Here is a 25,738-nt window from a genome sequence, read left to right as displayed (position 1 = left end):
CCAGTCTCCATCAGTCAGTGTGTGGGATTTGCCTAGTCAAGTGCAAATTGTTGTAATAACAAACATACTTAAAGCTGCACTGCATTACAACGATTAATTGTGTAAACAGAGCAGGTTTACATGTACTTATAAGAGCATTAAATTGTGTTTGTTACATTATTACATACATAATTACAGATTCTTCCTTTCATAAAGAATGTGGCCAGATTATAAATGCATCATGTTATTTTTGTCCCGCAGGGCTGACCTGGAACTCAACTATGGCCGAACCCTGAAAAAGCTTGTGACTCGGCTATGCAAAGTATCTAGCAAGATTGAGAAAGGGTACGTGGTGTTCAAAACGAGAAAGAGAAGAAAAAAAGCCACAACGTGATGTCACCTTCAAACCTCCCTTGGTTGGCTTGCTTGTTAATGTTGGGACACACACGTAATAAGCCTCTGGTGTACGGTTAAACTAACGACTGCTAAATCAGTGTCCACTACAACAGTGGTTGTCAGACTTTCGGGTTTTGAAGGCACCACGATGGGCTTATTAAACACATTTGTAGATATTTGCATTATTATGCAAATACAAAGCAATACAATCGTGCGCATAGGCTGTAATGCAGAAACTGTTACCTTCATTAGTCGCTAGCGAAAGACTTTGCGGAATCACAGAGGGGGAGCGGACATTTTGGTGAGAACCACTGGACTGTGTTATTAATACTCAGCGAATGCTTGTGAGTTTTTCCCACTGTAATATGATATAACAATTGTGGTCTGTTTTGCAGCTCGGTGTTGAATGCTTTGCTCGCAGTATACCAAGAAATGACTTCAACATCTGAACTACACATGTAAATGAGGCATTTTCATACATTACCATGAACATAAAATGCATGTCTTGTCTAACATTAGCATGCCATGAATGGACACCTCCGTGGAGAGTTTTTAAAAATGTTTTTAAACCCACTCCACCTTTCATTTAAATTCGATATATATTAACTTATAGCCATTTTACAATCCACTACATGATTAAGGCCTCCTCAAGCTGTGTCAGATCATGGTGGGTGTTTGACCATACTTCACCATGCTGACCAATGCGTGTGGATGAAGGGGAGCCTATAATCAGTTCAGATGCCATTTGCCACTGATGTCAGTTGCGGTGGGTTAATAATCCCAGGCTACTGGGCTCATCGCACAGTGCGCATACCACTACATCACTGCTCCATCCCACGAATTACTACGTATAACATAAACCTATTCCCGCTGGCCATGAACAGTGATGTGAAGCAAAGACGGTGTGTGTGAAAACAAAAACATTCATGTGAGAATTTGGCAGAGGTGTGGACTCGAGTCATGTGACTTGGACTCGAGTCAGACTCGAGTCATGAATTTGACGACTTGCGACTCGACTTGGACTTGCATAACAATGACTTTGTCCCACCTCTGAGATGTGGACTCGAGTCATGTGACTTGGACTCGAGTCAGACTCGAGTCATGAATTTGATGACTTGCGACTCGACTTGGACTTGCATAACAATGACTTTGTCCCACCTCTGGAATTTGGTGAACATAACCTTTACACGCAGAGTTTTGTTTATCTAAAACTATCACCACATCCCATTGATTTAAAATGAAGTGCATTTTGTTGGTCAGTTGTCACGTGGGCAATTAATGACATTTTTCAGTGGGCGAGTGTGGTATCTGTGATGATGAATGGCCGACATGGATTGGTTACAGCCTCTGCTATGAGTCACTGCAGTACGCAAGCTGACCCAATGCATGATGTGATTGGTGATTGCGAAAAAATACCTTTTGTGGTCCTCAAAATGTCACATTGTGGAAATTAAATGCTGTTAAAATTCTCTCATCTCACAATGCGAATAAAATCATGAATCATTACTTGTTTTAATTTGTCCAAATATTCCACGAAAAATTATGTGCCTCTAGTGTGCATCTAATCAGTGTAATTAGCCAGTGTGTACGTACATAAATGAATATATTTTAATGAACGTGGATATCATAAAATCAAATGTTTTCTTAATTTTCAATTATTTTCTTTGGGTCTATCGGTAAAGTCATGTAGATGGGTTCAAAGAAAATAACAAAAATAACAAAAACTATGACGTTTCTATAACAACACAAGCGATCGTCATCAGAAGGAATTTTTTTTTCAATTAACACTCTTGTGCAGTGGCCCAAATAGGTGTGTGCCTTTGTATAAAGTAATTATACAACCCTAAAGTATTTGTATTCCAAACGTGCACACTCGTCTGGACCCACTCACACGACCAATTTAAAGTTTGCATTCACCTTTACATTTGTTCCGTTAGTCCTCAATGTGTTAATTCTACTTTGTTCCCCTGATCTTTAGAAATCTCGCCAAAGCCTTTCAAGAAGACTTTGTGAAAACCCTGCAATTGGAAATTGATGAGGAGTGCAAGAGAAAGAAGCAGGTAGGCAAAGATAAGCAGAGACAGTTTAACACGTCGACTTTCGTGACCAATATTATCCTTAATATATGTTTTTGGGTTAGATTGCGTGAATATAAATGTGTCGTTAAACTCGCCACCACCCGACACAGAAAATTCGTAAATTGGCTGCCTGCCTGATGGTGGTCGTTGTAATTACTGGCGAAACGTCATACTCGAATTGTAAATGTGATGGGTTTGCTCTCCAACACTTAACTAGTAACGAATTGGCATGTTTTGTTTACATGACAAACTTTACTAATTGGTTGTGCCGAGTGGTGGCTGATTGAACGACGCATTTGTATTTATGCGATCTAACCAAAAAACCTCTATTATAGATAAGCATAGACAATGAGACTTTAATAAGCATAATTCTTTAGGCTTGTTACAGTTATTTTAATCGTAATTCAATGTGTAATGTTCAGCCGTTTTTCAATACACTGCTAGACGATTGCCTCCCCATGCTGTGTTGGTCACATCTTTGTCCTTACCAAACATTACCACACTGGTCAGTGCAGGTCGGTAAAGTGGCAGCGCTCAGGACCAGTTCAGCTATTACTTGCCACTCATGTTAGCCGTGGCTACTAGAAATAAAAGTCAGGTTGCTGGTTTCATAGTGCAGATGCGCTCATCACTATGCCACTATTTAACACCCCCCCCTCGTTATAACTTAATCATCAATCAACCTATGAATTATTAATACTGTATTCAAATGAACATTTGACTGGCACCAAATATAACTGGTACCAAATATAAAACTACATTGAAAATATTTGCGAGAATAACTGCATGCTGGAAAACACAAAGTGACATTTTCAATTAGGATGTTTTCATAAAAACATTGTTGAAATGCCTGTTCATAGCATCACAAAGGAAGGGACAAACACAACTTACACTGGTCATACCATTGATACACCAACCGTGTATACGCAGTGCACACATCAAATCATTCAAGTTGCATCTGCCTTTTTAAAGAGATCACTTGAGATATAAGAAGCGGCTCTGTCATATCTCGTTCCACGGACTGTTCTTTAACGTGGATGCGCTGCTTTACGAGAGTTTCAAATTAATTATGTGACGTGACGTAATTCCAGGAGCATGACTGGGAAAGTAATTGCGGGAGAAAATAAATGAGAAATGATGAGTACACCATTGCACTGCTGGAATTCATAACCCTGAGCCAGTAAATATGTCTCAATCGGTTAGCACTTCGCACTTTGTTATGCTTTGAATTAGCCAATTTGTATGCTACTAGATGTTTGTGAAGCGTGTACCCATATTTTATTAATTTCATATTTAAATATTTTTTGGATATAGGGTAAAAAAAAATCAAGTCGTAGATTGCAAAAAAATACTGATTATATGTGTTTAGCAGTTATTTCATATGAAATATATATCACCATATGTAAACGAATTTCAGCAGTAGAAAGTTTATTACCCAATATTTGTGAATTCTACAGTTGGAGCAAACTGCCGACAAGGCAACAAAGATCATGACTGAAAACCGCAGCAACCAGCTCAAGGTATCGTTAGTTCATTCTAGCATGATTCTAGAGATAGTGAATAGTAATATGGACCTGATTCAATGGCATTCTGCACATTGCATGTTGATAATAAAAATCTGAAATGGCTCTCCTGAAATGCCTTGTGAGATAATAGAATAAATTGGTGGGATTTGGCAATTTGTAGCCGCTTTTGCCAACTGACCAATTCATCAGGACTTTCAAAATCACAAGTTATCAGGCCCAACCATGATCTTCGTTTGCACAATTTCCAGTGTTATTAATTAGCAGATGAAGTCGATACACATTGCACATATCTGTTGGTCTAAGGTGCTTGTGCAACTCTCCACTGGTCCACAAAATAGTGAAATGCTTTATGCTGGACTTAATTTAAAATGTGTAATTACTTTAAATGTAAAAAAATGCGACTGTAATATAGTAACACATCTGATATTGAAGTCAAAACGATTGCATTTTTTCCATAATTGGCACTGAATGTGTGCTGGATGGTTGTGTAATAGAGTATAGTCATTCCCATGTAAAAAAACAACAACTCATGAATGTGATTCTACAGGGAGTTTACCAAGGAATATTTGTGTAATAAAAGGGATTCTATACTGATTCTCTTGCAAATCTAATGATATATAATCTGCTGGTTTTTTTTGCAACTTGTGTTCACCCCAATGATAATTTTGTGTTATGTATTATGTAGTTGTACATTGAACTATGACCCATATCGAACAGAGGGGTCCTTGCATACTCATCAACCACTGCGCAATAGATGACGGTGGTGGCATCTACATCTGAGGAACACTAAGAACCAGTGACATCCACATCTATAGATCATACCACTTTTAAACCTATTCTCCGTGTTTAGTGTACATGCCGTGCAACATATTTGTAATCGACAGGAGTAAAGTTGGACTTACGAACAAATTGACTTATTAACAGACCTCTGGAACCTAACTCGTTCGTAAGTAGAGGAGTCCCTATACTATTAACCTCGCCTCAGCGTTGGAGGAGTTGGCGGTAACATTTAAGGCAGGGGTGGGGAACGTCCGGCCCGCGGGCCGTATAAGTCCCGCAAAATCATTTGATCTGGCCCTGCCAAGGCAATCGCAGGCGGGACTTGAAAGTCAATAAATCTAGGAGCAAACCTGGAAAAGCAGTTGTGAGTAGCAATATCATCAATACCAGCTAACATCACATGCCTCACCAAAGAGAAGCAGTTCCAGCCATCGCATTAGGGGTGAGTTAATTAAATGTTTGACCAAATATAACAGGCTAATTTTTAAGTTGATAATTTTGTATGGCCCGCGAATGATGGTATAAATATCCAAATGGCCCTTGGCAGAAAAAAGGTTCCCCTCCCCTGATTTAAGGCGATGTCAGGATATCCTCTGCATGCCTGCTTTATCGTGACAGCTCTGTGTTTGTGTTGGCAGCTGCAGAGAAAGCTTTACCAGTGCTCGCGGAACCACGAGATGCTGTTAGTCACGTCCTCTGCAGGTTTCTCCATTCGCAATGACAAGGACAGCAGAAAGGTAAATCGCGAATCACATCTCGGGGGTTTGTTTGCACATTATGGCTTTTGAATTGAACGTGTTTGAAGAACACAAACAAACGTAAGTAAGCTTTGGATGGCTATTGAAATAAAATGAAGAAATAAAGTAATTTCAAAGATACAAATCAGCAAAAAAATATTAAAATCTGTTGCATGTTCATCATATTTAACAATGATTTCGAAATGTCTTCAAAATTAAGTTTATTTAAAACAATTAACGATCTAGAAACCTGAAATACCATCGCTAAATTATGTAACTATATATCAGGTTTAACATTGATAAAAGCCAATGTTGTAATTGTTGCTTATTTTGTAGCTAGAGACCAGGTATGCATTAATAGTATTCATTAACCCTCACTTAGACTCTTAATTAGGAGATACTTGACATAACGATGTTAAACCAATTGATTATTGCAGTAAATATCTGTACAGCAACACGTGTTCAAAAACCCACAATCATTGGGCTGCGGATACATGGGCTCCTTGATGACGGGCATTCATTTTGTGGCCACATTTTCAGGTGGAAGCACGGATGCAGAAGTCCATGTCGGCCCTGGAGAAGGCAGACCAAGAGTACTATGAGCATAACATCTTGGGGGCTCAGTACCGATGCCAGTGGGAGAGGACCATGGAGCAAAACTGTGAGGTGGGTCACCGCCGCGGAGAGTAGTGCCTCCGATGTAAGCCCCGGCACGTCCCCCCCTACCTGAGGTAAGAGATCGAGTTCATGAATGACGTCATTCACGAGACGCCGTGTGGACCATAGGCCGAAGTCACCGTCAATGTGCGGAATGTGGCCTGCAGTACGAAGTAGGCCACGTGGGGCTAATGGCACCGCCTTTAACCGCCAAAAATTACTTTGTTATGCTGCCATCCGGGTGTCACTCAGGACGTGAGGAGCCAGAGGCAATTGTGGAACGCATTGTCTCTTTGTGCCTGGCTGTTGAGCTCATTGACGCGGCCCTGTCTGTTTGCTGTTGGACTGCACCCTGTTGGATAGCAGCACATTTGCCACTTTTTGCAGAGGTTCGAGGCTCTTATCCAGAAGGCCACCCGGGTTAACACTGTCGGTGTAATGCTTCACAGTGAACTTTAAATAGCTTGTGATGTCATTCGAAAATTGTAGGCCATTGTGTGCCGGTGTTATAGTCCATATTTGAAAATGTACCTGCAAAATGCTCAATTGAGATGAAACGTAGCATCTTCATGATAGCCCTCTGCTATAAGAACGGTGTGAAGATCAAATCCACTGATTTTATTTGAAGGAGATGCACTACCCAAGCTGGCATACATATGACATACACTTGTGTTTAACTACAAGGCTCTTGGTTTAGGTTTGCGACATATACATGGGGACTCCAAGGTCTGAGGGTGAGGCATATGAGACATGCCAAGTCCAAAAAACTGCTCACTGTCCACCAGCTCAGGTGAGAATTTGGGTGGCACAAATGTTTCCGGTTGCCTCTGAGCCAGTGGCATAAATTACACATTTCCATGACAGGTACTGAACTCTTCATATGACGACTGCTAAGTGATACTCATTTTAGGGACCTCACGAGAGATGATGGGGTGAGATGACTCCCCTTCCCCTGACTTGGAATAAAACTTGAAAACGGATTGTCTTGCGGTGATGCCCTCTATGTCGGTTGCCTCGGTTTACTATTGTGCACACTAGCAGTTGTGCCTTGGCCTCTCCTTCAAAATAAAGTGCTGCCCCTTTGCATGCGCCCCCATGTAACCCGGCTGGTTTCGCCTCCCGAGGAAAGGTAACTAATGGCAGCATCATCCTCAGCACTGGCGGCATACTGCTTCCCCGGTACACGCAAACTATGTTTAGCTGCCTTGGGGGGTGGTGGCAGGGTTTTGTATAAGGGGAGGCTGATGTGCAGTGACAGCTGGTCAAGTCTGGCAGTGAAGCAAACAGTCCCCTTCACTGGTCATGCCCTATTGCAGGCCGAGTACAGCAGCTCTTGGGAATGTGCGGGCCTCGGGCAGCCTACCACAAAGTCATTTACTCCAGCGATCTCTTCTTTTCTTCCAAAGCTGCTGACCAAGTTCACATGGACTTTTCAATAAATAATCAAATTAGTAAAGAGTAACAAATAAGAGCCAAGAATATACTTAGTTTGGGTTGGGGGGGGGATTTGTTTCAAGCAGAAAGAGCAAATAGATTTTTTTTAAAGAACATTCAGAATGACATGCTCATGCATGAACTCACTTCTAGAGCAAGGATAAAATATTGTAGCTCACTCGGCTTTTGAAGGGCACAGTTAGATTTATGGCCTTAGTTCTGTTAATTAGACATACACATCCCCGGCACAAAAATGCAGCCTTCATATTGTGGTGTTGACACTCGGGATTGGCATCCCAAATTAAAATACACCGATTCGGGCACGTATTGGAAAACTGTGAATGCACACTAGTCTCATGAATGATAATAGGTATACAGTATTAAAATATATGAGCTGTCCTTTGTGACACTGGGCATGTGTGAAGGCTAGTTAAAAATAATAATTAAGATTCATGATTCAATCAATCCTGACCAGAAACTGCGGGTGCTCCAAGAGTGTGTGCTGCATCAAGAGCTTAATCTTGCTCTCAATGGAACATACACTCTTGTTTGCTACAAATTACGTGCACATAATGAGTCATTACTGTTCCAATATAACCACTTGTTCACATGTTTAAGGTTGTGGGTGTTCAGGGAGCAGGGAGCTTATGTATCAGATTAAAGAGAAATGTTTTGAACATTTGGGATGCCAGCAAGAAAAAGCCACCGCCCTTTCCCCACTGAAAGAATGTCGACAACTTGTCGCGTGTGGAGGACATGTCAAAATACATCCTCACGTGATGTCTAAGAGGAATGAGGGAAAGGTACAACATTTGGCAAAGGAGCACAACTAATCCAGCACTAACACAAGAGGACTGCTGGTTCATACACTTTTTGATCTCCAATTGCGTGAGGACATTTTTTCCCGGGCTTGGACATTCTGAGTATTGCACTGGAGTCAGCTGGGTGAGCCACCAGATGGGAATTGAGCCAGTGCAAAATCGGGCTTCGCAGATTGCCCACTGTGCCATGCCTGTCGCGAGCAAAACAACAATCCCCTCATTCCTCTTATATGAACCAGATTCTCAAATAATCTCACACTGCAAAAATGAATTATGGGAATGTTCCTTTCATCAGTGATCTCAACTCATCAGTTCATCATACGGTTCTTTCCCAAATAATATAGACATCAGGAATATACTTTAACACGAGACTACCATGTCACAACATCCGTTACTGCAAAAACCTTGCTTTGATGTTTTAAGAATAGCAGAACATTTTACATTATTTTGTTGGGGATAATTGTCAATTATAACACAAAGCATGTAAAGGAGGAACAATGCATTCAATTTAAATGAAACAATAGTGTGATAAAATCTTACGAACAAAAATTGCTCGGTTACAACTGAGTACTAAAATAATTGATTATACTAGCGGTGACAGATACGTGGATTGCGGTCCATAGCTGGATAGCAAATGAGAACAAATATTCAACATCTTGATACTGGCAAAATAGCTAACATAAGCAGCTAACAATAGTCGTTTAGGCTGATGGCAAATACACATTCCCCAACTAAGAATTAATGCGTTAAAAACAAACACAACGTCTACCAATAGATGGGCCTGAATAAGTTATGGCTATAGTATATTTAGGGTTAAAAATTGTTGGTCATAATCTTTCTGGTAGATCACGGGACCCGTTGAGATCCACCAATTTACATCACAGCGCTTGGTGTATTGGCCATCGCTGGCTTTTCTATTTTGACTTGTATAAATGTGTAGTGGGTTCACTTGAGAGACACACAAATTCAGGAGTCAACACGTTTATTCGACGACCACAATGGGGTAACTACATAACCAGTAACCACAATGGAGTAACTATATAAACGGGTCAGGTCAGTCGGCGCACTGCCTGACCCACAATGCCGAGTATGAAGACTGGAGACCGAGGAGAAGACGTAGCACGGCGGGTTCCATTCTAGCAGACAGCCCCTATGCAGCCCCGGGACCCCACTTTTATGCCCCTCAGCGCGGCCCCGCTCCGCCCTCGAACACGCCCCCTTCCAGAACCCACTAGAAGGTTCTGGGTCACCTTCCACGTGTCCCTTGCCTGGCTTTGCCCTTGGCCACGCCCCATTTTGGAACTCACCTCTGTCACCTTTGGCCTACATCCCATCACGCGCTCCTGCCGGCCAATCAGGCTACTACGTCCACCATTACCCCCTACTCTGCCAGTCCCAGAAACCTCTTCCATGACATCATATCCTTTGCTGGCAGAGAGGGCTACCATACCCACTATTCCACTAAGTGCCGTAGTGACCCATTATATGTCACTACAAATGTATCATGAATAAGTGTGAATATGTTCAAAACAGACCGCGACACGTACTGTAGGTGAAAATATAATGAACTACCTTGAACATTTTTGCAAATAATTCACAGTAATCACATTCAAAAAGAACATGCATCATATAAGTCGCCACTGCAATAACCATTGTGAAATTATAATGACTTCCAGGTAACTAACAATGCCCATGTCCTACGCTTTTGGAACCCAGGTCATATTAAACCATGCTTTAAAATGACACCCTTGAATCATTGTTAAATCCAGTTCAGTAGATGTACACAACCACACAAACACCCCAGGGTCACGTAATATTGGTAAGAACTAAAATCTCAAACGTATGTTTTCAGGGGAATACTGCGGTAATAAAAAACATAAAAGAAACGCATTTTCTGTATGTAGTTGACATTGCCAATGTTTGTGCATCAACAATCTATTCAAACGTTAACATGAATGCATGTTGAAATAAACTGTAATGAATTACATACCTGTTAACCCATACGGTTTACCTATATTCTTGCACAGGGAAATTTCGTTTTCCGGTCCATACGACGTACAGACGTTTCAATACGGGCTAAAATTGTTAATATTTTTTTGTCTATTTGTTTGTGTATCTCCCTTGTGATGGGACTTTTGGTCTGTAATAAGGTAGGGCACTCATAAGGGGTTGACAGGTATGGAATTACAATTTCCCAGCCACAGCCAACATTAGGTGGTGACAACGGAAGCAGTGCTGAGCTAGCGCGGTTGAATGATGGTCAAACAACCTCCACAACCGACATAGCTTCGAGAGGCTTTCATCCAGCAGTGGATTGATTAAAGGTTGTAAAATCAAGATTACATCACGGCATTCATTCGTTGGCAGTATGCAATTACAGTGACATGATATTAAAAGTAAACCCGAGATATTAAACTCTTATAGATCACCTAGTCTTTTTATAACAGTTGCAGCCTATATTGAATTAACGTATACTAGTCCTACTATATATACCCAGTACTTATTATGGTACTTGTTACAGGTCACCTCTGTAGGGATGATGGGTAATTTCTAAATAAAGACGTTTTTTTGGCTGTGGGATTAGTAGGATGTCTCAGAATACAGGCTGTATAGCTGGTTGTGTGTCAGCTGCAACTCAGCTACCCATGTAAAAAATAAATATTCCATCTGACAATAATTACCCATGGTGGATACAGTACGGAGCTTATGTTGCATTAATGGGTAACATGGCATGTGAGAGCCGTCAGGTGCTAAGCCCTCCACTCCAAACTCATCGCCCTGCTGCATTACATGGACTTTAACCTGTAGCATGTACAGCCGAAGAAGTACCTTGCAAAACTGCAGTAAGGGTCGTGTTTCAGCACTCACTAAACTCTGTTACTTTGGAAATATTAAAGATAAAATACAGTAATCGGAATTTAAACATATTCAAACGGTAGTCCAACGTTTACTCATATTTTTTGCAAAGTTAGATTTTTGCTGCATATACTTGTATATGGCCAGGTATTGCCTTTTTTCGGAACATCAACATGCTCCAAATTGAGCCCATTATTTCGTAAGGTCGATAAAATAAGCACCATGTGGTAAGGCTGGCACCACGTTGTGTGAAGTCGACAGCAGTTGGCTTTGCCTACCTCTGGCTCAGGTCTACCAAAGTGGATGAGCACCACCCAGTGACCGCTGGGGCAGCCTGCCCTCACTGAGCAAACTCAAGTAATGTGATACAAAATGCAGCTGCTAGACTTCTTACCTGCAACCGTAAACGAGACCACGTCACCCCAATACTCCAGTCCATCCAACGGCTCCCAATTTTAATATCCTGCTCACCATGTTCAATTTCCTCCATGGACTTGGCCCCGTCTACCTCTCTCTCCTCCATACCGTGCTCTCTCCACTCCAGGAAAGCACCCACCGTCAACCTTCACTCAGTGGGATGTCGCTCATTCTCCTCCGATGCTCCCATAGTCTGGAAGGTCTCTCTCACAGCCGTTTGTGCTGTCAACTCCATGCCCTTGTGTTTTGGATTTTTCTATTATTCAAGAACTCAAAGACACAACGCAGACATCCGAGAGGGAAACGCAGATCACGATCATGTAGCAGTCCAGAGCAATATGTCTTCAAAACGACATGACCTTGTTAAAGTCCAGCATCAATACATCTATGCTCACTGTTTCTGTACAGCTTCTTGTGACGTGGTCATAGAGTTGTAACATAAATCGACATTGTATTGCATTGATCACCCACTCAAAACACCCAATGCATTGGGACTCATATCTGCTGAAAGCCCTGAGGGAATGGTGGAAATTACACATTCTCAAGGCAGGGCCAGTATATCCATAGAATAACTATGGTTGACTTGAAACGAATTGGCACCCATTGTATCAACCTTGGAGGGGATGGTACGCTGACTCTACAGGAGAAAGTGTTCGAAAAAAGCTTGCAAATAAAAAAAGGAATGCAATGTTCTTACAGGAACTGAAGGAACTGCAGAACCAGAGACTTCTGAGCCTACAGGAGCTTCTCAACAAGTACAGCATCCTCCTCACTGATCACACCAGCTCCATCACCAATGTAAGCGCTGCGCCAAGGATGGTTCACCGCATCACGAAATTGTATTTCGGCAAAGGGAGAAATGGTAATGGTTCACAAAGTAGATGGATAACCCGATCGCTCAAAAAGCACAGGTTATCCTGGAATTTGCAGATAATCAGAAGGATATATCACCCAGCTCAATGCGTTCAGAACATTTCCACAAATAGCCGAGCATGTAACGTGATGTGCGGAATTGCCGATGGAGTTTAGGGCAGCTGATGAATAATAATACCTTAATCAAACAGCTAGATCGGGTAAGCACACACAACAGGCTGTAATTAATAGATATTTTCAACTTCATGACAAAAATGTGATCTCTTTTTATACATGGGCATTACACATCATGTTTTAAAGTTAAGTGCATTTATATGATCAGTAGGTATTCCCAATGGTACAGAGCAAAGTCCATAATTGTATGTGTGTGTGGGGAGCAGTGGCATAGCAGTTAGTGCGCTGCATTACAAATCTCGCTCATGGCCAACACCAGTGACGATTATCTGAACTGGTCCTGGGCCTCCCCTAGGTGGACTCACTGGGGAGACAAAGGCGGCCGGGAATGGTACTGACCACCCACTCCCTCATGTGCCATGTCGGTCTTCATAGGTGCTCGCTAACAGCACTTGCTCCAAAAGTATGTTATGGCTATCTAGGGGATCTTTCTCTTTGTGTGTATGTATGTCAGATCACAGGTAAAGTGCAGGAGTCGGTGGGTCGAATCAGCGTGTACCAGGATCTCCAGCCGCTTCTCGAGGGGATGACCAACTGGGCTCACCACGAGAACACGGAGCTCATGCTTGCAGACTACTACGTGAGCTTGTGGGACCCATAAACCCAATGCACACGACACACACACATGCACAGTCTTAGTCCTGACCCGGCCACGATGCAAGGAATCAAATCGACTCTTCCTGTCCAAATTCCCCTCTTCATAGCCCGGTGCCTGGCAACCTCCGATCCATGGGTGCCTGTGCAATTGCACCACCTGCACACACGATATGCTTCTCCGCTGATCCTAATCGGATGTGCACTCTGGTGGGCTTTTCCCATGATGTATAGAAAAAACTGAACCAGGATACAATGATCACCACATCCGGTATAGATGAATGGATCAACAGAACAACATTATTGTGGCAAGTAGAACCACCTTCGTCTTAGCATTCACCGTGTTACTTTACGTGGGCAACATTTTAAAACATTAGTATTCATATTGAATATAATATATTAATCGTGATTGCATTTGTCACTTCCCATGTACTACTGTGATGTGTTCATTAGTCAGCATTTGCTGTAATGCATTTGACTGGAATGTACTCATAACTGTGATGTTAACTGCAGTGTTAACACAGCTATAGCCTTGCTTGGACTGCAATCCTTAGCACAACCAAAACTAGCAACACACCCTTTGTTAAGGAAATGAATAAACTATAGCTGCTATGACTGAAATCTTGCATTTCTATTGAAATAAAAGATAATTTTTGATTTGCACGATGTTTTATTTTAAAGCGTACATTCTCAACACCTGCTTAATATGCTACACCACTGGTTAACAAATTATAGTGAACCATGCATTATATTAGATTGTTTTTTGGAGTGTTCAGTAAAAGGTCCAACAAATTGAGACCTTTGTCCCAGCTTTCGTTATTCAATCACGCATAGATCAGCATTTGCTCTGTGGTCCTGCACTTACAGGAAGAAGTAGCCAGGAGTCACATGGATGAAGGGAGACTTGCAGACTCGTTGAACAACAAGATCTCCCGCCTGAATACAGAACTGCAGAAAACCAAGAATGAAAACAACGGTAAACTCACACACGCTCACAATTCAGGTAGTGCCAATCCTGACAACTGTACAGTTTGATCATTAAGATGGCACCAATACTGGCCAAGTATAATTTTTAAATAATTTCAATACTATCTGTTTGTTGATGTCCATTGCGTTAACTCGGTTTGCCCGGTGCGTTTCCACTCACAGCTTTAAGGAGACTCACTGGAACATACGGTGAAACGTCTTCTTTCGCGCACACCAGAGCCCAATTGGAAAGCAAACTGGGAGAGGTAGGGACCTTTTAGAAAACGTTCATTTCATGCAGTTATATTTACGTCAAAATTTGTACATTGTGCACATGCAATAATTGTATAATGATAATAATATTGATAGTGTACAGCGTTTTGGTGACCGACCGCTGGATGAAAGTCCTCCACACACCCTATTGGCCGTAGCAGTTGCTTAACCATACTTCACCATGCCGGTCAGTGCAGGTCGTTGAAGTTCCAGTTCTGATATCACTCGCCACTGATGTTATCTAAAGCCACAAACCAATCTCAGGTCTGTCACACAATTCGAAGGTAATGCGAGCAAGGGAAGTGGATCCTCAGTCCTCGTTAGCAGTTGGCCCAGTTCGTGGCCTACCCTGCCTGTCTATGCCTGGGGGAGGGTAAAGTGACGGGCAGCCACCTCGGTGAATCACCACCGGCATAGATTCCTGTATGGCCTCACACGCATACCTGTCAACCCCTTATCAGTGCCCACCTCATTACAGACCATTTCAGACCTTATTGGTCACCCTGTGTCCTTATAAATCCCAAAGTTCATCTTACAAAGTCCCATGACAAGGGAGAAACACAAATAAATAGACAACAAAAAAATGTTGCCCTATTGAAATGGCTTGACACCGTATAGACCTACAAACTCAATTTCCATGTACAAGAATACGGGTAAACCGTACGGGTTGACAGGTATGCACACGTTTTCCACTGCGCATCCCGCACCTTCCCCTTCAACGACGCTAAAGAGCTACAATTCTGCCCGCTCCCTATCCCCGAATGCCTAGGATTCCTAGCTCGACGCTCACCACGGAGCTGCACCCAATCCCCTTTGAACGCCACCTCCTACTCAATAAAGACCACATTTGTCTCTGGCGTCGTCATTACGACGTAGGCCAAGTCACCCACTGCCCTGTGTGTTTTTGCTGTAGGGCCAGTTCAAGGTGCATCTGCTTGAGCTGAATCAGCACAAGCTGGAGTGTGTGCTCGCTGACCTGGAGACGCATGAACGACCCCGTCACATGCTCTCTGACCGTGTCATCGCCTGGTCCGACAAGCAGGTGTGAATCTGCATTGGACTGAGAGCACAAGGGGGGGGGGAGCCGTCACAGGTGTATACATGTACTAAATACGCCCCCCCCCACTCCATGCATGCGAGTGAGTAACAGCTGGGGCAGAAAGATGTTTCCCTTGAGAGGAGGATGCATTCGCTTGCTAAGAAGGCACGTGCTCCAGCTCGGTCTCAAGCTTTATGGAAATAAGAGCAGAGCAAACGGATATAGAATGACAATATAAGTGGTGACGTGTAGTAATTCATAATATTACGTAGAAAATGTAATCGTGTGGGTTATTTTATTTTGTACTTTAATTTATTACAATGCCTGGTGTAGAACTCAACAAATGTGCCCGTGTTGTGAATTTTAAGCTGCTTTGCAAAAATAAGCATACACTTAGTTTATGACTGTGCAAGTAGTACAGTACATCCGACGCTGCATATATTGTGATGGGTTTTCGGTGACACACGAGAGCATAAACTTAAATCACTGCAAAACGTACACAATCAACGCTGCCACGTTTCCTCACTCTCTCTAACTCCTCAACTCGACACGCGCTGCAATCGACAGGGCCTCAAGCATGCCATGATCCGGATGCCCAAGCTGAAGCTGGACGAGGGCTGCACCCTGAGCATACCCGAGGCAGAGACAGAGGAGGGCTGTGGCCTGCCAAACTGCCCGCTCGGCTCGAGGCACAGCACCCACGAGCCACACGCGGCCAGAACCACGGGCCCCCCGGGCGTCGTCCGCCAAATCCGGCCTACGTCCCTGCCGCACCGGCAAAACAACAACAACAACACACGCGGCAAGTGGCGGCGCATCGCCAGCATGAGGAACAGCCTCATGCTGAGGAACGGTGAGCCCGCGGGAAGTGCTCAGCGGCCCAATCACCGCATCAACGAGGGCAGCCCCGCCGCTCGGCACCTCGGAGCAAGGTCGGGAGCCGCAGCTAGGAGGGTTCCTGCCAGGATTCCCAGGGCACCCCATCCGAGGGGCTCCGTAATCGGATGGTTCAACTCGAGGGAAGGACACGAAACACAAGAGAGGGTCGATGGAACCGAAAACTCCGGCAGTTCTTTTGCAGAAACGGATGTTGGTGGGGAATTGAGAGCCATTCCGGGCAGTCTTCAAAGCGACATCCACGCTGTACTGGAGGAGACAGATGGATCCAGCATTGTTACAGTTGAAGGTTTGGGCATGCAAGGAGCCGAATCCCGCGATGAGCAGCAAGCAACATTCGGATTTACCAACACGACAGATGGAGTGAACAGTGAACAATTTGCAACTGGGACCGGGGCTCATGCTGATCTGAGCTATCGGGTAGAAGATTCGCAGGCGAGCCTTTTAACCAACACCATCGGGGCTGCAGCTTCTGACTTGTCAATTGATACCTACCAGGGTGAACCTTTACCAGGTAAGGTCCAAGTTATGGTCAATAATTAATGGCATGCTTTTGGTCACGTGAGTGTTTTTATAATTTAGATGCAGTTGATTTTCAAATGTATGTGTTTAGATGTAATTATGATATGCATAATTATGTATTGTTACAGATTCTGTCACAGGACTTTCAATATCCATGTTAAAGCAGATGTTACATTTTGCTCATATGGGTCAACTCCCAATATTAAACTGCTGATTTATGGTTATAAGCTTTGGTGACAAGATAGCTAATAGCAAATACCATGATCAATCATGCCCATAGTTGTCTCAAGCTGAGCCGTCAGACATTCAAGCTGTTAATTTGAGGTGCCAGGTATGAAATTGTGCATCGTGACGATGCTTGCATTTGGGTAAAATTTGCCACGTGGAGTGAAACATCTTGTGCGGCATATCGTTACAATAGATATGGTGAGGGTTGACGCAATGCAATATTGACTAGGGGAATGGACCCTAAGCCACACGTGTGTGTAGCATGATGATTTAGTTTGTGCAGTTACCGATTAATGGATCAAATGAGTTGAGACCATCAACTGAGGGCTCAGTTTAATCACGGGCAGCTCTCTGCATTTGAACGCAGGCTCTAAGCGGCGCAGGCTCCGAGTGCTCTGACCTCTCAGCCACCTGGCCACTTCACTTCACACTTCACATGTTTGACTTCTTAGTCAAATGGCTCAGTCGCGGGGTAGTGCTTATCTCCATTTGCGACAATGATCTTGAATCGAAATTCCACATTACAATTGTGGGGACATCTAATCTCAATAAGTTTTGAAGGTCATAAAAAAACAAGTTAATGTTCAATACATCCAGAATCAAAATATATAAGAGTATAATGATACACAGGGAGAGGGAATAATTGACTACTTTTATCCCCTCGTTCTAAACGTAATTATTTTCCTCTATTCCATACTGGGTCTTTTTGAATTTGCGACTATTTCTTTTCAAAGTGAAAAGAAAATTCAGAAACGTTCACTGAAATTCTCCAGAAATTATTGGAATGGAATAAAAGGAATCAGTAACCATATCTGACTGTAGCATGGCCTCTGAGCACACTGAAGTCTGATATGTTACATTGTACACGATAAACAATACAGCACACGCTCAATGGAAATTAATTTTAAAACAAATATTAATGTCCCCAAGACTCGTCGAAGGCGTCCTAAAGATTATTGATATTCAATGTAAATTTCCGAGGCTCAGAGCCAGAAAAAAACACCTTCATATACAGTATGTGCTTGGTGCCAATGCCCTGAGACTCATGGTGTAAAATTAAAACTCGTGAATCTAAGTGACAGTCCTCATATCCAAATATAGCAATTAGAGACGACGTTTCACTTGAAACTGCACCAAACAACTGCAGGGCAATTGTGTTACTGGAGTTTCAGAATGGCGACAAGACTGATGGCACAGTTTCAAGTCAAACGTAAAGATCGAATTGCTACATTTTTGTTGTGAGAATTGTTCTTCAACTTACCGGTGAGTTAAAACCAAAAGTAATTGGCCCATTAAATGCTTGCACAGAAGACGCTTTAATGTGGTTGCCTATATCTGGTGGTGGTGGGTCTTACGACTTAGAATTGGCCAGATCACTACAGGGCCTAACCCAACCGTCTATTATGAGTCATGATATTGGCCGCGAAAATCTGCATGTTAAGAAATGTGTGACTTTTTAATACATACATCTAGATGAAATTGATAACCAGAACTGTATGTGACTAATATACTATCGGTATGGATTATGTGATTATACAGCAGTTAATATGCTTGGGATTAAGAGAATAAATTTAACAGCGGAATTATTTACACCTCAGACAGATGTTTTTTTTTCTTATTCTCATAATTAGAGATTGCCTAATATTACTTGTATTTCGACGCATTGTTTCAATTGCTTTGTCTCCTCTTGGCATTTGTGCAAAGTGAATTCAACGAGGCACTGCATTCCTCATTAACACAGAGTACCAAGCTAATGAGTGCTCATGTGCCAGCTCTAATCCGTTTCAGTAATTGTAATTGTCCAAGTGTAATTTCTACCTGTTGCCAGCAGAGGGCAGATGAGCAAAATACATTGTACGGGGTGGTCCAGATGTCTTATGATCCCAATTTAATTATCTAAAACTACTATTTGTTTTACAGAAAAGTTCATTTAAAACTTAAATTAATATGCAAAGGAAAACATGTTCGGGGTCAACTAATTGGGGGGTCGCATGACATTTGGACCACCTTAATATGCAAAGGAAAACATGTTCGGGGTCAATTCATTGGGGGGGACACATGACATCTGGACCACCTTGCGTTACTTCAGCTTGCGTGCTCCCCCCGCCTTCACCAATCCACACTCACCAGTATGGTCAAGTATGGTGAAAGCATGGTTCAGAGAGGTCATCATCCAACAGTGGATTGACACATGGCTGTACGTGTACATTTTACTGCGGGCGTGGTGCAAGCAGGAACGCCTTTAAGCTATGTGCTGCACATTTCCTATCGTTGCTGTTGACCTGCAGCAATGGAACACGGCCCCAACACGAGGTGGCACTGCTGTATTGGAGGAAAACTGTAGTGAGTGGCAATTAGAAACGAGTGAAGAGGCATGGTTATGATGATACTGATAGGTAAACACGCAGAAATCTTACTGACTCGCCACTGAATAGGACACCAGGACTAGGTAAATGTTGAATAAACTGGCATTTGTTTCATGCCTGTTAAGTGTAGCTTCGTTTATACAACTTATTTATCCTATTTTGACATAGAATTTTGGTAATCAGGAAAGAACGAAATGTTCGATCGTACGAGTCACAAGAAAAAAATTAAGCTGTTTCGATGGCTTCATTATTGACTTTATCTTTGTATTTCCAGATTGTTAATCTGGAACTTGTTATTGTACTGGTGATTGATCTTATTTATGAATGTATAATTATAATTAATGGACGTAAGATGACAAAAAAACATTTTTTGTCCCTGAGTAGTAAGTGTTCTTTTCTAATTGCTTATGCCTCAAAAGTCCAGAAAATGGCTATTATTCCCCACAAACGTTGCTTTTGTGACCAGGACACAAAAGCCAAGTTAATAATCTACTCCATTAATAACACTGTGTAATAAATTATTATTTTCGCTCCTGGGTAGTAAGTGTTATTTCCTAATTGCTTATACCTCAAAGGTATAGAAAATAACTATTATTCCCCACAAACTTTGCCTTTGTGACCAGGACGGTGATATTTTGAAATGTACCTATTTTCAATGAGAAAACGTGGTGTGCATTTGTGTCATTCCTTCAGATAAAGTCCTGGTCACAAAAGCAAAGTTTATGGGGAATAAAAGCCATTTTCTGTACTTTTGAGGCATAAGCAATAAAAAATAACACTTACTACCCAGGGACAACAATCGTGTTACATAGTATAATTAAACATGCATTATGTATGGAAAGAAATCAGTTATCTTTTTAAATAATACTGGAGGTGGATAGGAATGCTAGGCTTTCACAATCGCCATTCCTTCAGACATCTACCTGTCTAGATTTGGCATTTAACTTCGAACATTTTTGCACATCATTAACCCTCTACCTCTTCCTAGATGAGAGCTGTGCGCATGGACATATAACTGGCCTAGTTCGTGGCTGTCTCAACAGTGCAGGACCTACCTTGATGCCCAGAATTTTTTTGAGTTTGTTGTCCTTCCCCCGCAATTCCGATTAGCACGGGTGGTTACGTACGATGTGAAATAAGTTTAACATACATACAATATATACGGTATATGCTTTTAAAGCTGACACTCACTGACTCTAGTTCGCCATTGGTGTGCGAATTCTGCAGTCACGACACAATGAAATAAGTTATATTAACAGGAGGCTGGACGACTGCAAGAACAAAATATGATTTCCGATATGCTTGTTTCATTCTGTTTTCCAGTAATTGGAAAATGCCGAGTCCTTTACGATCACATTGCCATCACGGATGAAGAGCTCACCGTTAGGGAAGGTAAGAACTTTAGAACACTTGGTGCTGATGAATTACTGATGGTGTTGTGTTTCAAATGGTTTTATTTTTTGTTTGTTTTATTTTACTTTCATTACTTTTAATGTTTTACCTACGTGACTTTACCGAAAAAACCTGAGAATATGAATCATTGCAGTCACGAAAGCTTCAAATCTAGAACCATCTAAGATCCTTTGCCATTGTTACAAATGCAACATCACTACTCCAAATTAATGTACAATTACAAATGTGTTTAATACATATTCACAGTGAATAACATCAAACATATTTCAAGGCACCAACATGCAAGTAAAAAAAAGAATAATGTCCTGGATTAAAACACGTTTAAAAATAGAGCCGAATGGAAATTTGGCTTGAAGGATCAGTGAACAATAATAACCAATTGTTTCAAGGTTATGTAATAATCTCTCTCAAAGAGCCATTTGCCTTTCCTGTTTACGCAGGTGAAATTCTCAACATCCACAGAAAGGACCCAGATGGGTGGTGGTTTGGAGAGGTGAACGGACAAGAGGGACTATTTCCAGCCCTGTACGTGCAGGAAATCCCCTTGGTTGATTGATGCTTCGCACAAGACAATGATGCTTTACACAAAACAATGATGCTTTTGGTCAACTTTAAAAGCACAGAACAATGATCAACTGAAACTTTCGAACGGAATGCCTTTCTGCTAACGCGCACCAACATCTAATAATGTTTTTGTAAAGGTATCATATCAATTGTTCATTTAAAGTTAATGAAATACTACAGGCTATCCATAAACACATCATCCATTCTTAATAGGTGGCAAGCAGACCTTGACTTTGGCATTTAGATCCTGAACATATTGCCATAAAACTATACACACATATTCTTGGTTCTTTCTTTCCCTTCTACATGACTTTACCGAAAGAACTAAGATTAGTAATCCCTGCAGTCACGAAAGCTTTAAATCGAAATATACACACACACTCGGTTGTTTGAATCATTTGTCATACGAGGCTCCACATGTCCGCCATGGCGTCGGGGCCTCACATCGTACCGATATTCGAGAGTCTTAGTTTTTCAGGTACAGCCATGCAGTGTTCTCTGGGTAGTAATTGATTCCAATGCTTCTTTTAGGTTATGCTAACGAAGAAAAAATAATACATCTATAAGGTTATTTGCTGCCAATAGCTCAACTAAACAATGAACACTGCTGTTTATAATTTTAATGAATGGACGATACTTTTTATTGACACCCTGTATATATCAACCTTGAGTTTAACGCATAACAATTTTTTAAGTGGAAAAAATTGCACAATATACACTTTCTATTATTTTGCGTATCGATTTATATCAGGCATGAGGTATTGTAAATGTATTTGTATCTACTGCCAGGTATATATTTTTTTTATTTCAGCGTGAATCTACATATTAATGCTCGGTGATGTTTCTATTGAGAAAAAATACACTTAATGCTGTCATGCCATAACCGTTTAAGGTACAGCGTCTGTCACCTGTTTTATTTTTGTGCTTGAAACGAACTAATTTATTTCATAGCTTTATGTACGGGAATTTTTAAGTAACTGGTAAAAGTGCGGATCACACAAATACGTAGATCAATCATGCACATTGATTTTGCAGAGGACCTCTGAGTAAACCTGAGGCCATACTTAGGTTGTAAATAAATTTCAAGTCGAGTACTGTATAGGTTTTTTTCCTATACAGTACTCGATTTGAAATGCACACACAGTTATTTGTCAACAGGGCAGTATGCTATGCTGTTTATTAATACAACTTGTGATCCATTTTACAGAAACACTTGATTATAAAAATACACACATTTTCTTCACGTTAATTCGCACAATCACGCAAATCATCTTTTGCCTGTTTATATTTGGTTTATTCTGTTTGTATTGGCTGATAATGCATGACTTTCAACAATGTGTTTTACACATTTCACTCTATTATAATAACACTGATTAAAGCTTACATTGTGTCATGCCTATGTTATTTGTATTAATATATTTTAGTCTGAAAAAAATATGTGAATGTATTAAAATAGCTTCCTAATCCTTAGTAGAAGGCTAATTGATTTCATTGTAAGCGCTGTTTATGTGACTCCACATTAATTTCATCAGTAGTCCGACAAACCACGTGGTTTATTGGATTTGTGGGAGGTCCAGCCAAGCAATTTTCCATCTTCTATTTAAGCCAAGCTTCATGCAGTGTCAAGTTCTGACAGTTCATTTCATCCCGAGGCCAAAAATCAAAGTGTGTTCCTATGCATTCTGAAGGATAAACTCTATACGTATACATGTATGCATTTTTTCCGTTTTAACAATTGCAAAAATAACATTGTTTAAATGTCAGACTCTTCATTTATCCTGGAGAAATCCGATGAGCTATGAAGCTCTTTTTCACATATGTCCAGTAGTTTCAAAGATGTCCAGTAGCCTCTTCAAACCAATACAAGGGATTTAAATTGTCCAAAATATCACGGCTGTCACTTTTGTCTACTGGTCGGTCAACCCACAGCCGTGCCAGAGGGAAAGACGATATGGTATAGAAGTTAGGAAAAATCACACAAAAGCAAATTACATCACTGCACTTCAATTTTCGAAATTATTTTGATGTTTTTATTAATGTACAGAAGTCTAATTATTGTTCATTTTGACGCAAAAATGCACACAGCTGCTGAATTAGAAAAATCCACCATGCACATATAGAGAGCCATGAAAAACAATACAATAAAGTATTGAATCCACACATCTTTTGCGTAAAATGCCGATATACATGAGGGTGTACCTGTCAAGTGAGATGAAAACCAACGTTTGGTCAAGAAGCAGAAAGCACGCCCATACCTGTAGGTACGTTTCATTGAGGCTCTGCATTGTTTCGACTGAAATATACATGATAGTACAATTTTAATGTCGTCGTATCTTTTGTTATTGTTGGCCAATTGTCCCCCAAATTATTTATGTAAAAAGAGAAATGTCTACACAACACACAAATGTTGAATTGTGAACTTCAAAGGACGCTTGTGAGCAGTCATTACCATGTGGTCATAGAGGTATGCATCTCCAAGGTCTCTCTAAATCTGTTTTATCTGTGGGCATGTATGCCTATTTTCCATTTCAATATAGTGCATATTTGGCAAGCAGAATGGAATAAATGTGCATATTTGTCAGCCGTATGGTGGAAAAGGGAGAGTACTTTATTGGGCACTAGAGATATTAGTTGGTGGTGTCATAAATTCGGTTCTTGCTGTACACTATGTACGAGCATTAAATTGTTATTAAAAAAGCACTGATTCTAACTGTTGTGTTCAAATTCAACCGTCGGTTTCTTCCGAAGTGATTTCATCAACGAGTGTCGATGTGTTAACGTCTGTGCCATCGTTTTACTTGTAATAGTGTGCAGAATAGCTTACATTATTTATGGCCGCCGCTATTCTCTGAACATTTTAGTTTTTTTTCACTCAAAAACAAATAGTGTAATGCACATTTATTGAACTTGATTCTGTGCAACAACATGTTTCTTCATAATTTAATGCAGATTTTTAAAAATGAAGATACAATCAAAGAAACATATTTTGTCTTATAGATCAGTGGTTCTCAACCTGTGTTCCACGGTCAACAGTCCACCAAGCCTTGGGAAGTGGTCTGCAGAACTGTTGCAGATACTACGATATTTTACATAAAACACCATATTTTTTACTGCCTATTGCACAACTATTAAAAGCAAGATAATCATTTTCGTGGCTTTTTACTTAAATTACAGCGCTATTAGAGTAATTTTATTTTGAAAATCATTTTTGATGCATGACGATTCGCTAAGTTGTTTTGAAGGTTGGTAGTGGATTGTGGGTGCAGAATGGTTGGGAACCACTGTTGTAGGTAGTGCCTAAACCATGCATCCTGGGGTGTCTAACATAAAGTTTTGACTCTCTTATTGAAAAAAAACTTTAAAGCACTGTAAAATCACAAGAGCACTCCAATGGCATCAATGTAGTGATGTATAAAAAAAATATGGGATTGTTGCCATAGCAACCAAATTCGAGATATTTGTTTTGTTTTGAGTGGTGTCTTTTAAGTTTACTGTGCATTTAATAAATAGAAAATCCCAGACTGTTTTGTTGAAATAAAAATGAAGTAAAACAATTGTGATAAAATAAAAAAACACTTGTCGATGAGTGTTTTAATCGGAAGATACATGCAGTAAAAAAAACATTCCAGTGGGAAAAAGTGTTTTCATTTTCAGAGAAAACCGCTGTAAAGCCTCCTTATTGACTTAGGGCTCAATTAATTTATTAACGTGAATAGTTTGCATGAATATTTTCTCGCCACAAGTCCCTGGAATGTTTTGCAGATGTGACCCTTCTTCCCACCACACATCATCAGTCTGAACTGTCTTTGTATACCAATTCATCTGGCCTTGAATGTTCAAACTTATGGGCAAACCACATATGAACAATGTTCTACGTCTTGTATTTTTGCTTGTATTATTTTGATGCAGGAGCCAAACAACAGCTCATGAGAGACCATATAACTTTGAGTAACATACGATAAAAATGTACGTGACTTTTCATGGTCAGTACCCTTTATCGTATGCTGATATGGCAGTTCGAGTTTGCCAAAGTCAAACTATCAAGCATCAGCCCTGGAAATGTTGCACTGTGTGTATAGGGGTAGCTTTATCTGTCACTGATTGTGAACAAATAGAATGACGCTGATAAGAGCCAGCCTAACAAACAA

The 25,738-nt window shown here is 41.1% G+C and overlaps 1 protein-coding gene across 1 annotated transcript in view; it reads left to right on the top strand.

Annotated features, from left to right (window-relative positions):
• Positions 1-25,163, top strand: part of NOSTRIN (nitric oxide synthase trafficking) — a 34,664-nt gene extending 9,501 nt beyond the window's left edge. Inside the window, exons 3-16 of the mRNA XM_078609212.1 lie at positions 241-324; positions 771-833; positions 2,354-2,435; positions 3,911-3,973; positions 5,398-5,496; positions 6,037-6,162; positions 12,381-12,479; positions 13,183-13,308; positions 14,190-14,298; positions 14,472-14,554; positions 15,475-15,603; positions 16,168-17,011; positions 20,937-21,005; positions 21,467-25,163. Coding sequence (XP_078465338.1) covers positions 241-324; positions 771-833; positions 2,354-2,435; positions 3,911-3,973; positions 5,398-5,496; positions 6,037-6,162; positions 12,381-12,479; positions 13,183-13,308; positions 14,190-14,298; positions 14,472-14,554; positions 15,475-15,603; positions 16,168-17,011; positions 20,937-21,005; positions 21,467-21,582 — 2,092 coding nt within the window. The 3' untranslated portion in view covers positions 21,583-25,163. The remainder of the gene's footprint in view (positions 1-240; positions 325-770; positions 834-2,353; positions 2,436-3,910; positions 3,974-5,397; positions 5,497-6,036; positions 6,163-12,380; positions 12,480-13,182; positions 13,309-14,189; positions 14,299-14,471; positions 14,555-15,474; positions 15,604-16,167; positions 17,012-20,936; positions 21,006-21,466) is intronic.
• The last annotated feature ends 575 nt before the right edge of the window (positions 25,164-25,738 follow it).

This window comes from Lampetra planeri, chromosome 2, assembly GCF_965212315.1.
Source record: "Lampetra planeri chromosome 2, kcLamPlan1.2.h2, whole genome shotgun sequence".
Lineage (NCBI taxonomy): Eukaryota > Metazoa > Chordata > Hyperoartia > Petromyzontiformes > Petromyzontidae > Lampetra > Lampetra planeri.
This window is presented reverse-complemented; position numbering and strand designations above follow the sequence as displayed.